At 36.8% G+C, this 12881-nt stretch overlaps 1 protein-coding gene across 4 annotated transcripts in view; it reads left to right on the forward strand.

Moving 5' to 3' along the window:
• Nucleotides 1-12881, forward strand: part of myof (myoferlin) — a 90268-nt gene that overhangs the window by 24837 nt on the left and 52550 nt on the right. For 3 of the 4 annotated variants that reach the window (XM_036572284.1, XM_036572285.1, XM_036572286.1), the window contains exons 8-19: nucleotides 329-391; nucleotides 622-672; nucleotides 773-803; nucleotides 909-1024; nucleotides 2095-2221; nucleotides 4230-4333; nucleotides 4425-4493; nucleotides 5159-5202; nucleotides 5717-5799; nucleotides 9580-9621; nucleotides 11458-11582; nucleotides 11748-11861. In XM_036572284.1, coding sequence (XP_036428177.1) covers nucleotides 329-391; nucleotides 622-672; nucleotides 773-803; nucleotides 909-1024; nucleotides 2095-2221; nucleotides 4230-4333; nucleotides 4425-4493; nucleotides 5159-5202; nucleotides 5717-5799; nucleotides 9580-9621; nucleotides 11458-11582; nucleotides 11748-11861 — 969 coding nt within the window. The remainder of the gene's footprint in view (nucleotides 1-328; nucleotides 392-621; nucleotides 673-772; nucleotides 804-908; nucleotides 1025-2094; nucleotides 2222-4229; nucleotides 4334-4424; nucleotides 4494-5158; nucleotides 5203-5716; nucleotides 5800-9579; nucleotides 9622-11457; nucleotides 11583-11747; nucleotides 11862-12881) is intronic. The other variant, XM_036572287.1, reaches the window with a different exon arrangement.

The raw sequence follows: 12881 nt of genomic DNA on the forward strand, positions 1-12881 counted from the left end.
TTGCTAAATTGTTGGCTACAGCTGCAAGGGTTTAACACTACTTATAGCAGCTCTAATGTTACCTGTTTTTGAAAGCTGGAAAACAGGAAAATCATAAGTAAAATCCATTATAAACTTGGCTACATTTTACATTACAGCCTTAAACAAACAAGCTTTTGCTGTTATTGCCAGTGTTTTGTCTGTTATGTTTGTATTTATTGTAAATTGTGCAGTAAATTGAGTTGCTTCCACGCTGGCTGGATGCAAGTAATCCACACGGATGTACAGCCAACCATTACATTTACAAGCATTCTGATTTGATCTTTTGTTGTCTTCTTACTCTTTGCAGATATTCTTTTACAATGTCCACATGCTGCCCTCAGAGCTCTTTGATCAACATGTCAGCATACGGGTAAAAAAAGACAACTTTCTGGTCAAACTGCTGACCATTTCAACACACCATTCTTATGTCCTTGGACACCACACATATACTGATGGAAATGTCCTGCACTTAATATACTAGCCCTTGCAGTTTATTGTAATGTTTTAAGTATGTGAGTATAAATTGTCTAGAGGTTGTGGGTAGATTTGCATTGCTGTGAACTGTATTAGTTAATGTAGTGCTGTTCTCTCTCTCTGCAGGTGTATAACTCATCATCTCTAAGGGCCGACAGCCTCATGGGAGAGTTTAAGGTATTTAAATCTGGAGTCAGTATATATATTTTATGTTCCTTTATCTACTGCATAACGGGTTTAATATGAATTATAATGTGCCTCTTGCATGCTTTCTCAGATTGATATTGGATACATCTATGATGAACCAGGTGTGTTCCAGGAATTCCTTATTACAGCTACAACTCAATTTGCACAATTTCCATGTGTGCTTTAATTAAACAGCGGTGTTGTGTGTGCTTTTTGTGTGTGTACAGCTCACTGCATCATGAGGAAATGGCTGCTCTTAAACGACCCTGACGACTCAAGCTCTGGAGCGAAGGGCTACGTGAAAGTCAGCATGTTCATTGTGGGGACAGGGGACGAACCTCCGGTACTGCTTTTGCCCAATTATCTCATCACAGACCCTCAATATAAATAATCACAAAATTACCTAGATATTTGTGTCCTGTTATCAGATCTGTTCATATCATGTTTATATTATTTTCAACTCCTTAAATGGGAAATACACTCCTTTATTTTCTATGTAGTTAAATTGTTGAGACATATACAAAGTAATTCAGAGTGGTTTGATTTGAAATGGTTACTTGCAGAGAACTTACCAACTTGGATTGCTTTACGATCATGGTGATAGTAGGTCACAATGCAAATATAGCCGTTTTATTTACTTTTCAAAACCACAAATGAACCCACACATATCTTTGGAGTTTTTATATGTAATCAGTCAGCGTATTTATAACCATTTCATATAATAACTGTTTGTGATGTAGCTTTTAAAGGCAATCACCACCAGTGTAAAAATTCTGATTCTGTAAGTTTCTCTTAAATTCAGCATTTTGAATCAAACCACGCTGAATGACTTTGTTTATTTCTTAAACATTTGATTTAAATATGCTGGAATTAAAAAAAAAATCAAAAAGTTGAATTCCCTTAACACTTACAAATCCTTTGTATTTCTGTATGTTACAATGATAGAATCTATGACTGTAACCCTCTCATTCAAATACAGCTTTTAAATGGCTTTTAAAGTGATACCTTCAGCACTTTCTGCGGAGTACACTGGACAGGGGATAAATCAATGAGTAGCAAACTAACAAAAGCAGCAACAAGGTGGAAAGCTCCAGTTCTCCTAGAGAGGCTTAACTGTAGAGACTGTAGAGAATTGAGAGAGAGAGAGAGAGAGGGGCTACAATTGTGCAAACTGTATTATTAAAAGTAATAAATACATTCTGATGAAGCTTATTTTGCCTACTCATACAGCTGGAGCAAAATACGCCACACAGTGATTTTTTTTGTTTAGTTTAAAATAATCCAACAGTTAAGTAAATTGTATAAATGAATACAGAAAAAGAGTTACAGTCAGGTACATACCAAGATCTTCCCCATTGCTTCTTCAGTGGGTAATTTTGGGTCCGGTCATAGTCTTTTTGTCCGTCTGGATAGGTGGAGAAAAGGGATCGAGACGCTGATAACGATGATGTGGAGAGCAATCTTCTGCTGCCAGCTGGAGTCACTCTAAGATGGGTCACCCTGCAGCTGAAAGTTTTCCGGGCTGAGGACATCCCCCAGAGTAATTTGGTTATTCTTCACAGCCCTTAATTATCAACCAGTGCTTCTCTCTGAATCACTTAGCTCACTATGGATTTTCACAAATATTCACAATCCTGCTGCAGCCCCAAAAAGTATTTGAACATTTGTACCATACCAAAAGTTAATTGTATTAAGAAACAAAATGTCAGACCTGGTGCCATTTATTTTAATCGGACCATCTCAAGACTACAATTTGGCAAAGTGCGCTTTCAAAAGGTGGCTGGTGAGTTTCAGATCTTTATTGTTTGAGCAATTTTCTTTGCAGACGTCTGCAGGTTTGCATCCAGACTGCCTTTGTACATTTCATGATCCCATCAATGAACTTGAATTTGTTCATTTAGTTAATTATAAGCTTTAAGTAACAGAAAATAAGGGCTTAAAAAATTATTCAACATTATCAATTTTCAAATTTTTTCAAAGTGATGTTTAACCTAGAGTGAGTTAACGACAAGCTTGAGAGGGAAACAGTTCACTTATAGTATCATACCTATGTGAGCATATAGCAAAAGAAAAAGAACAAAGTCTGGGAGCATTTTCTTAAAATAAAGCCTAAGTAGACACATACAACAACTTAGCTTTACACAGAAGTGCAACGTTACCTTCGACCAGCGAAAAAGAAAACATGCTAGTGTCAATTATGAAGAACAATGAGTGAATGGGTGAGTCTGAACTGAATGTAACTGCTGCACTATTTGAGGTGGAATGTAAAATTTAACCTCAGAAGAAATGATAGCTTTTCCTCTATGTCGGTGTTCTGACAAACTGACCTGCTCCTTGAGGACATGTAGTTCATACTGAGCTGATTTGTCAGAATGAGCTAACATTATACAAACATTATACAACCATACAAACATCACTAAAGCTCATCATATTACATTACTAACGTTAGTCACTTGAATATTCTAAATCATATCAGTTTCTGTTAAGTAGAAGTATTTAGCAGCTACTTCTGAAAACTTTCAAACATTCAGCAGCTCATCCTGTCACAGCATTGTGTACATAAGCACATAATACAGTACATAATTAACAACTGCTTAATTAGTTTAAAATATAGCTCATTTTGTAAAGATGAAAAAATTGCCATCTGCTTGCTCTGGAAACCTAGTCACACAGAGTGGCCTGAGAAGCTATAATGTTAGCTGCACATTTATTATTATATCACTTATTTTTAGCTATTGCTTATTACTTAGTGTTGCTCAAAATTATGAGCAGGCTTAAACAAAACACCACATTTTTTTCTGTGGTGGTGAATTACTTCAGATCAGTACCTCAGGTTGTCAGAACATTATAACATATTTTATTTAGGCCACATTTAAGCCAATCAGTTGATTTTTAGTCAGTTAATTCTCATGAATAATCAAATATCAAAATATTCAATTATTGCAGTCCTACAGAACACACTGACATCTAAGCTAATAAATGCGACTGGTAAATGCGCTCACACGTGAGTTGTTACTATGGTAACTGCTGTGGATAACAAATGCAGTTCTGTGGATGGGATTGGGATTAAGGATGTGTTATAACAGGTTGAAACACGCTTTATAACATTGGTGTAAATGTGCGGGGCTAAACTGCTGTAGATCATATAGATGGATATATGTAAATATATGTAAATATGACATCAGAAAAACAGTGATTTCAAAACATCCTGTTTGTGCAGCTTAGTTTCCATATATGGACTGCATGAATGGTATGTTTTGAAATTTAAGCAGTGTTTGTACTGCATCAAACTCTATTATTTCAAAATAGCAAAGATTTTTTGGTTTTTCAGTTATATGGGACCTTTCATATTACATTAAAAGTCTGAATGCACAAAAACAACTGTGGCAGACCCATGTAGCCTAGTTATATAAACGTATTTGTGATTTCTGCTTTATGTATTATATATAATTGTCTCATATCAGTGTAACTATGAAGTCCTCCCTCAAAATTTACTGATAATGCTCTCCATTAGCTTTTTGTTCTGTAATGCAAAAATCTTCTTCTAGTGGATGACTCCACCGCCCAGTCTCTGAAAGCAGCATTTGGTGGGGAAAGCAATACAAAGAATCTGGTGGATCCATTTGTTGAAGCTTGGTTTGCTGGCAAAAAGGTATGCCTTCAGTTCAGTGGTCATTTTTCCACATGTGAAAAATCTCTGGTTATTGTGTATCTACGATCATCATTTTTTCCCCTCTCTTTAGCTGTGCACAAAAATAATTGAGAAGAATGCGAACCCTGAATGGAATCAATTGCTTAATCTGCAAGTTAAGGTAATATTATGTGACTTGGCTTAACATTGCTTTACAGGTCTGTGTAAACATTACATTCCCCTGAAGAGATTAGATCTAAGATAATTTGTTTTCATAAGGAAGAGGAAAAACAAAGAAAAATAAGTTAAAAAACAGGAGTTTCCAGAACTGTAGTAAAAGTGATTAAAAGATTTAGAGATGGGACTCCTAACAACCACCTGCAAGACTAGGCAGACCACCAAATCTGTTACCATCAAATAAACAATACTTAAAGCCACTCTTACTTCAGATCGGAAAAAGTCCACAGGTGTTTCTTTGCACCCTTACACTGTAAGAAGACAACTCAACACTATGATTTTGAAAGGCTGTGTAGCTGTCAAGAAGCACTTAGGAGGATGTGTAGGGAAACCAGACAAAAAAAGAAAGAAGCTGCTGGTGTTTTCATTGGCCACCCCAGAATGTGTTTAGGATGTCTTGGATTGTGAGAAGAAGAAAATTTAACCAACCCCTAAGATTGAATTTTGGAGGTGTGGAAAAATATCCCTGCAGATTTCTTTGAAAAACTGAAAGCAACTCTCCCAAAAAGATATAAAAATAAATAAGGGTTAGTCTCTGATTATTCCACAGTGTTATTTCTGTCACATATAAACAGCTGAACCCACATATATATTTTCCTCTTTCCGTAGTTTCCATCCATGTGTGAACGGATCAAACTGACTGTATTTGATTGGTGAGTTGATATTATTATTACTAAGCTCAATGTCAGGGCCATATATAAACTTTGTTCATGACCAATAGAAATAGAAATGGTCCAAAATAAATTTTTAATGTACAACCAAGTTAAGAATGTTTTTTTTTCTGTCTCATGTGAAGTTACCAATTTGGAGACTGGAGGTTTTGTTAGAACAGTAAGAACATGCTGGGCATGTACCTCTAGGCTTGTAGAGGAGATAATAAAATAAGCTCAGTGTAATGTTTCTTTGGGATTCTGTCATAAACTAATCCTCCAGGGCTGTGTAATGGTGGAGTTTGAGCTGGTCATGGTCAATGTTAGAGCTGGGTGGATCCTGGCAGGCTGTATGAGTCAGTGCACTGCACCCTCCCTCCTTCTATCACAGAGCATTCCTCTGCTAAAGCCTGCCAGAGTCCACTGAGAGAACTGTGGAAAATCTGAGGAGATGCTTCACATGTTGAGACGTTTAAGCACCAATGTGTCTCAATCCCCCCCACCACCCCAAATTTAGGGATCGTCTGACAAGGAACGATGCCATCAGCACCACGTACTTGGATCTGACCAAAATAGCGTCCTCTGGTGATGAAGTTGAAGGTATGATCCACTGGCTGAAGGCAACCTGAATTGTCAGTACTCTATGTATGTTAAGGGTGGGTGATATGACATCAATATGTCACAATAATTGACGACATTTTTACAACATACAACATTTAATACAAAGTTTAGATTTGCTAACAAGTTGGAACAAACACAATACACCAGCCACAAATTTTAACCGCATTTTCACAATACCCATAAAAAGTCCCTCAGTTAATTTTTTTTTCTTCCATAACACTGAGGCTTAGATGGAAATGTGTATGATTTTCAAAACCAGAAAAATGTGTGTTTAAATGCTGTTTTTTATTGTTGCAGTCATACATGATTATTTGGTATAAAGAAAGGCAGTTGTGCTGTCTGTTTTATTTCAGCATGGCCTTAGTGTGCGGTGCTTTCAAAGCAGGGGGTTCTCACCCCTCCTTCTTCGCCCCTCATTGCTCTCTAGCTGCTCAACAGTAGTCATTACAATTTACACAGAGAGCCAACAGTGTCCTAGTTCAGGGTTTCTCAACCGGTGGGCCGTGAAGCACTCTCTAGTGGTCCACGGGCCTGAACCTGGTTGGGGAGGGGGTGGGGGCAGTAGTTTGCAGTGGGCCGGTAGAGATGTTTAAACAAAAAACCCTGCAGTTGCAGGCTAATTAGACATCATCAGTTTGAGACAATGCAGCCACGGGCGCGCAGTGCAGTTAGCTAGGAACTGATAGGTTCTTCATGGCGTTTCGGTGCGGACCTATCAAACTTTTTTCTTTAATTCGCTCAGTTCTGATGTGTGTGAACACTCCACCTGTATTCTGAAACAAACAGCTGAAACCCGCGGGTCTCGGTCTGCTTCCAACTGAACCCTGTTGGGTTCACTGCTGGTGGGACGCATTTTATGATGAAACGAGGGAATTCATCAGTAGAGCTGGCTTACCTCCTCTTCTAGCAGCACGTCAGCACTGTACCATCAGCATAATCTGTCTTGCTCTAATGTCGTTCCTGCAGCTCGAGCTGTAGCTGATAAAAACGACAGATGAGCCATAAAATAATAGCGAAGATCTGTGTTTGATTTCTGGCCAAGCATCAGTAGTTAAACTCAATTTGATAAACTAATGACAAAGAAGCAGATATCAAGTAAGGTTTATTATTATTGTTGATTGAAGCGATTGATGCTGATCCAAAAGCATGAGTGGAGTGACGCTGATTTCGAATGAGGCGCTAAAACCCTCAAAACTAAAGAGACATGTCCAGACCAAACAGTTACTCTTGTGGGAACCGCAAGAGTATTTTCATTTTCATTGATGGACAGCGGCTCCAAATCACACATCTACATCTACCTTTTTTCTTTTTCCCTTTTTTGACATCTCTGCAAACGTGTTTTTTTAAAACGTTATATTTTTTAACATAACTGCAAATTTTGTTTTTTGTGATTGACGTGAAATAGATGATCTGATCTTTTTTTAGGCGCTAGTTCACAGGTTTTCAGAGCAATTAAGAAAAAAAAACTATTTTAAAAAAGTTGATTTTAGTTTTTCTGTGGGCCGCTATGCTTTATAGTTATAAACAGGTGGGCCTTGGGGTGAAAAAGGTTGAGAACCTCTGTCCTAGTTAATCTGATACCAGAGATACAGGGGAAATCATTTTATTTGATTACATTAATTAAAATATCCAAGTTGCTTTTCATTCCCCTAGTGGAATGACCACTAGAGGGCTTGAAAAAGAGATAAAAAAGGCTATGAAAAAAGTCTAAATAAAGTGAATCCGATGGAGGAAACAAATCAAGTAGTTGTTGAAATTTAAGCTATTGGCATAATGAGCTGACATCCAGTCAGCTACTTGTTACTATGCAGTGTGCAGCCTTTATTATTAACCTGGATTTTTCTGATTCTAAAATCTAATGGGCTGAGCTGTGTTTGAAGCCGTTAACATACTCAGTATAAGCACACCTATGACTACCTCACATTAACTGAATTCTCTTTTCTGCACCAACTCACACAACCTCCTATGCCGCTAATAGAATATTAATTTTTTACTCTAATGCTGTTCAGATGGACCGACAAGTGTAATGATGACACAAGAACCCATTTTTTGGTTAAAATGAGGAACTGACAACTTATTTTATTATGTAGAACTAGACAGGACAGGTCAGCTACCGAACAGACCAAAAGATGACAAACTACATGCACTACATTAGGAGCAGGGAGCCGTTTGAGATTCATCCTCAACATGGAAGGAGGGATGTATAACGCCATTAGCTTAGTGATAAGCAAGGCTGGAAATCACATAGAGGCGCTAATAGAAATTAGCATTATAGTCATGGTTTGGTGAACAAAAAGTATGTATAAAGGGAAGATTTTTGCATTATCCAGTGCTATAATGTGATATGTCTGTTATTATATGCAACAAAAATGTTAAAAAGTTAATGAAACGGCTGCAGTATAAACTGATGGCCAACTGAACATTCTCCTCATTCATCCATTTTTCTCATTAATTTCTTGGTTGAATAATTGTTTAGCTCAAATATTATTAATATATAATTGTTAATTTTATGCCACTCTACTTTGGCTACTTAGCTATCTTGCTATCTAGTTAGCCTAACTTAGCTGACTTGAAAAGATACTGCACTGTTTTGCATGCACAAACTTACAACATAATATTACATAGATTCATGTGTAGAATCAAGAAAATCTTCCAAATTTCTCTTGAGAGTTGGAACTAATGCATTAGCCATCCTGTTTATGAGTTTAATAGCTTAATACTAGTTGTGTAATATAGTAATTTAGTGTCCTTGCACAGTTGTCTACAATTACACAGAATCATGCAGGATAATACAACGCATATATGTTTCTCTGTTTACTTTGAAATTGGAGCAAAAAGGCTAGTAAAAACTAATCGTGTTAGCTTCCTTACTAGCAAATGTAACCTTACGAACTCTGTACAAAATAATAACATGCTATTCTATTCAAAAGCACTTATTGGTGATGTTATTGCTTACTGACTTTCACCTGTAAGAGTAAATAATTTGCTAAAGTGTCAGTAGCTTCAAAGACAAATGTAAAGAGCACAGTTCCAGCTTTCTAGTACCATAGTACTTTGAATGGTGGAAAGAAAATATCCTGAAGTTTACATGTTGGTATGGTTTATCACAATAACAATTGAAATTTATCACAATGAAGATCAACATGCTGTCATATTGCCCCCCCCCCTAATATACAGTACTGCACAAAAGTCTTAGACAGCTATAAAAATTGTTTAAAAGTATTTATCTTAGCAGTAACATTAGAATAATATGAGAAAAATATAAAAATTACATTTAAAAAAAATTAAAAAGTTTTGGTTCCTAGCTTTCTAATTAGGTACACTCCAGTAATTTATAGTTTTGTTCAGTTCCATCAGCAGCACACCTGATTTGGTTGAATGAAGAATCGATTAGGTAAACTAGATTATGGAAACTCTAAATGCTGGAATTCTTCAAGAAGAACCTTGGAAATGGTGACCCTGTCTCTGACAGACACCAAATCGCAATGCATTCTTTTTGAACAACGAGTGTTTGAATAAGTAAATGCTTACTGCCCAGATAAAGGCCTTTACATATCATTGTCAGATGACTAAGACTTTGCACAGTACTGTATGTATTTAAGAGTTTTCTCTTTTTTTAAGACACTGATTAAATATGTCACAGTAGAATCCCTTGTATAAATGTAACTTTTCTATGTAGGTATGGTATGTGTAAAGGTTATTTTGATGCTTTCCTTGTTTAATCACCTATTTCTTTTTCCCTTTTTTCTGCTGTACCAGAGGAATATCCAGAAAATGGGAATGGGTTTTCAGGAATTAAAGGTTAACTAGATTCACCTGCTTACTGTATCTCTGCAACCCTTTGTGTACTGCCTATAATACTACACATATACTGGAAGACTGTTTTTTCACTGAATGGACTTAGCAAAGTAGAACTTTCTTTTACAAGTAGTTGATTATTGTGTTTGTTTTTTATTGGTTAATTACATGTTTGAACAACATGATAACTAAATGATTTGAGTACAGTCTGCTGTACTTAAAAGGTTGCAGCCATACTCTTTATTTTGCCCTCCAGCATGCAAGCATGTTACCTGTAACACTGGCTTAAAAAAAAAAACATGTCTGATGTGTTGTGACCTGTTAAATAACTGTCAACATTACATGTTCTTTCCATATCTTCCATATGTCAGACTAGCATAATAATGTCCATGTCTTGCATGCTCTTTTTTTAAGAAAACTAGAATAATGTAATGATCAAGCAAACCTCCCTAATACCTTTAAAATACAATGATATGATCGTTAATGTTTTGTACTAACACCTCTGCACTGTAAAAGAACCTGAGAGAAACACCACATGTGTAGGGGAGTAGCATAGATATTGCTATGCACAGTGTGTCATATATTAGATGTGATGAAGTTTTTGATTGAAAAGGCCCATATTCTACATATCCAGAGGGCCACATATACAGGTTTGGGGATAATGAGGGGGCGGAGCCAGAATGGCTCAAGGAGATCATGAGGGGTGTCCTATGATTTTCAACTACAGCGTCATAAGATCTACTTAAAAAAAAAGACTGTCAATGCAAGTCAGCTCTCAGCGTTCACCAAAAGAGTAGACTCAAGTGGAATCATCTCATCCTTGAACAACACATCACTACTTCTTATAACTTCAGCGTAAATGGGCGCGGCTAAGCTGCTGTAGACTGAATAGGCAGACATATACAAATGTTGTGGTTTTTGTGACACCAAAAAAACAGTAAATGGGCTGTTTTGCAGTTTAGTTTCCATACATGAAATGTATGAACTGAAGAGTGGGGTTGTAACAGTGTTTACATACTATGTATAGTGGAAATAGATTTTTTTACTACTCTTTCAAGACTGATATATGTAAATGAGCTGTTTTCTGAAAGAAAGCCAAAAATAAGAAGAACTAATGAAGGAAACATGGGTAGGAATGGCGTGGAAACCAGCAAATACAAAACTAGAGACAAACTGACATAACAAGCAGCAAGTTTGAGAATTATGAAGGGGTGGAGCCGGAATGTTCCAAAAAGATCTAGGAGGATGGTCCTGTGATTCACAGCTACAGCGTCATAAGATCTACCCATTTGGTTGTCAAAATTTACAAAGAAATGAATAATAATTGGCTCCTTAATACGAGTCGGCTCCTGCATTAACCTAAAAAAGTGGATGGGTAAATGGGCGTGGGCTGAACAGATGGACATATGCAAATGTTTTGGTGGAATCACAAACATCACAGACAAATGTTTCATAACGTCACAAAAACAGTAAATTTAGAACTGGTTGTTTTTGCAGTTTGATTTCCATATGTGGACTGTATGAAAAGGAGAGTGGTCATGTTTTGAAAAAAATAGATTTTCCATGGTAAAGGCCCTTTAAATAGTATATCAGCTAACATGATCACATTGGATACTCTTCAGTCAACTAACAACCAGAAATATAAATCTCTGAAGCTTTAATAAATGAACATAACAATTTGATTAAATTGCACAATAACTGCAACAGTGCTGTTGTAGTTTTACTAACATTTGGTCCTGAGTTATTGAATTCTGTCCTCTGGAGTGCACTAACTCAGCTAACCTATCATCTGACTCCATTGTGAGAAGGCTCATGGGATTAACGGTCTCTTTCTCACAGGAGAAACAGGGGACTCGGAGTTTGGCTTTCTGCCTGTGTTTGGGCCTAGCTACATTAATCTATATGGCAGCCCAAGGGAGTTCTCTGGCTTACCTGACCCTTATGAAGACCTTAACTATGGAAAGGCAAGCCTGGAGTGTCTTAAAGTTTTCCTTGGAAGTGATAGTCATGTTTTACTATTATTATTTTAATCTTAAGTAAGATAAGATGACCATTTTGAAATAGACTTTAATAAGCAGTGTTTTAAGCTCATGTAAATTTCCCACAGCCTTATTCTGCATTTCTCACAGGGAGAAGGAGCAGCCTACAGAGGGAGAGTTCTCATTGAGCTGTCTACTAAACTCGAGGGCAAGGCAGACAAGGATGTGGATGTGATATCAAATGATGACATCTTGGTTGCTCAGGTAGCAAATCTGGAATTTATGGATCGATTAAAGGTCTAAACCAGGTGTCCCCAACCTGGCCCACACAGCCAACCACAAACACTTCCGTGGCCCACAAAATTTTACCAACCAGATAATTTACAGTGCATAGAAATATAATACATTAATCAAAAGTTTGTCAATTTTGCTTGATTTCATAATATAATGCAATACAGTAAACAGGATCTTTCTTTTTCAATGACGCTGTCTGTAACCATTAATCCATGATGGATGAGTTCCATATGAACGAAAAAAGAAACGTTTGAAAATGTAAACATCGCTGAGACTAATAAATGAGGTCAGCCTAAATATGTTCTATTTTTACAAATAATTAGTCATATATTAAAAATAATTTAATTAAATTTCTATATCCTGTGAACAAAAAAAATGGCTGTGAACCACTAGCAGTACCACTGTGGCCCATTGGGGGCCTGCGGCCCACAGGTTGAAAACCACTGTTTCTTTCATTTTTTCTCCACGTTTGTGTAGTACAATTAAAACAGTTTTCATATTTTCATGACCATTTTCCAACCTGTCTTTTACCCCTAGAATTAAATCCCCCAGTTTCTAAAGGGCCAGCATTCTATGCTTCTCTTGTATTTTTTTCTCCACTTATAACTTAGATGTGCTTCAGTGTAAATGCAATGTAAATTCTTCCTACAGCTGGTTATATGCGTTGGTTTTCGTGACATCACAAAAAACAATTATTTAAAAGCAGCTTAGCTTTCACATATAGACAGTATGGCATCAATAGTGAATGGCACAAAAATGAACATAGTTTATGTACTACTAAAAAAGTGAGAAATAATCCATTTTCAGTGATATGAACCCTTTAAGACTGATACTACTAAGTGAGTCTCTGAATGTCTGTTTGCTTCCCAACATCCAGGAACATCACAACAATCTTTTTTCCAGTAACTCAGCTACAGTCGGCCCACAGTAACAGCACATTTCATCATGTCAGTGTGAATAGACAGGCTGACTTGCCGGAGGCTAAATGGG

This window comes from Colossoma macropomum, unplaced genomic scaffold (genome assembly GCF_904425465.1).
Source record: "Colossoma macropomum unplaced genomic scaffold, Colossoma_macropomum, whole genome shotgun sequence".
Classification (NCBI taxonomy): domain Eukaryota; kingdom Metazoa; phylum Chordata; class Actinopteri; order Characiformes; family Serrasalmidae; genus Colossoma; species Colossoma macropomum.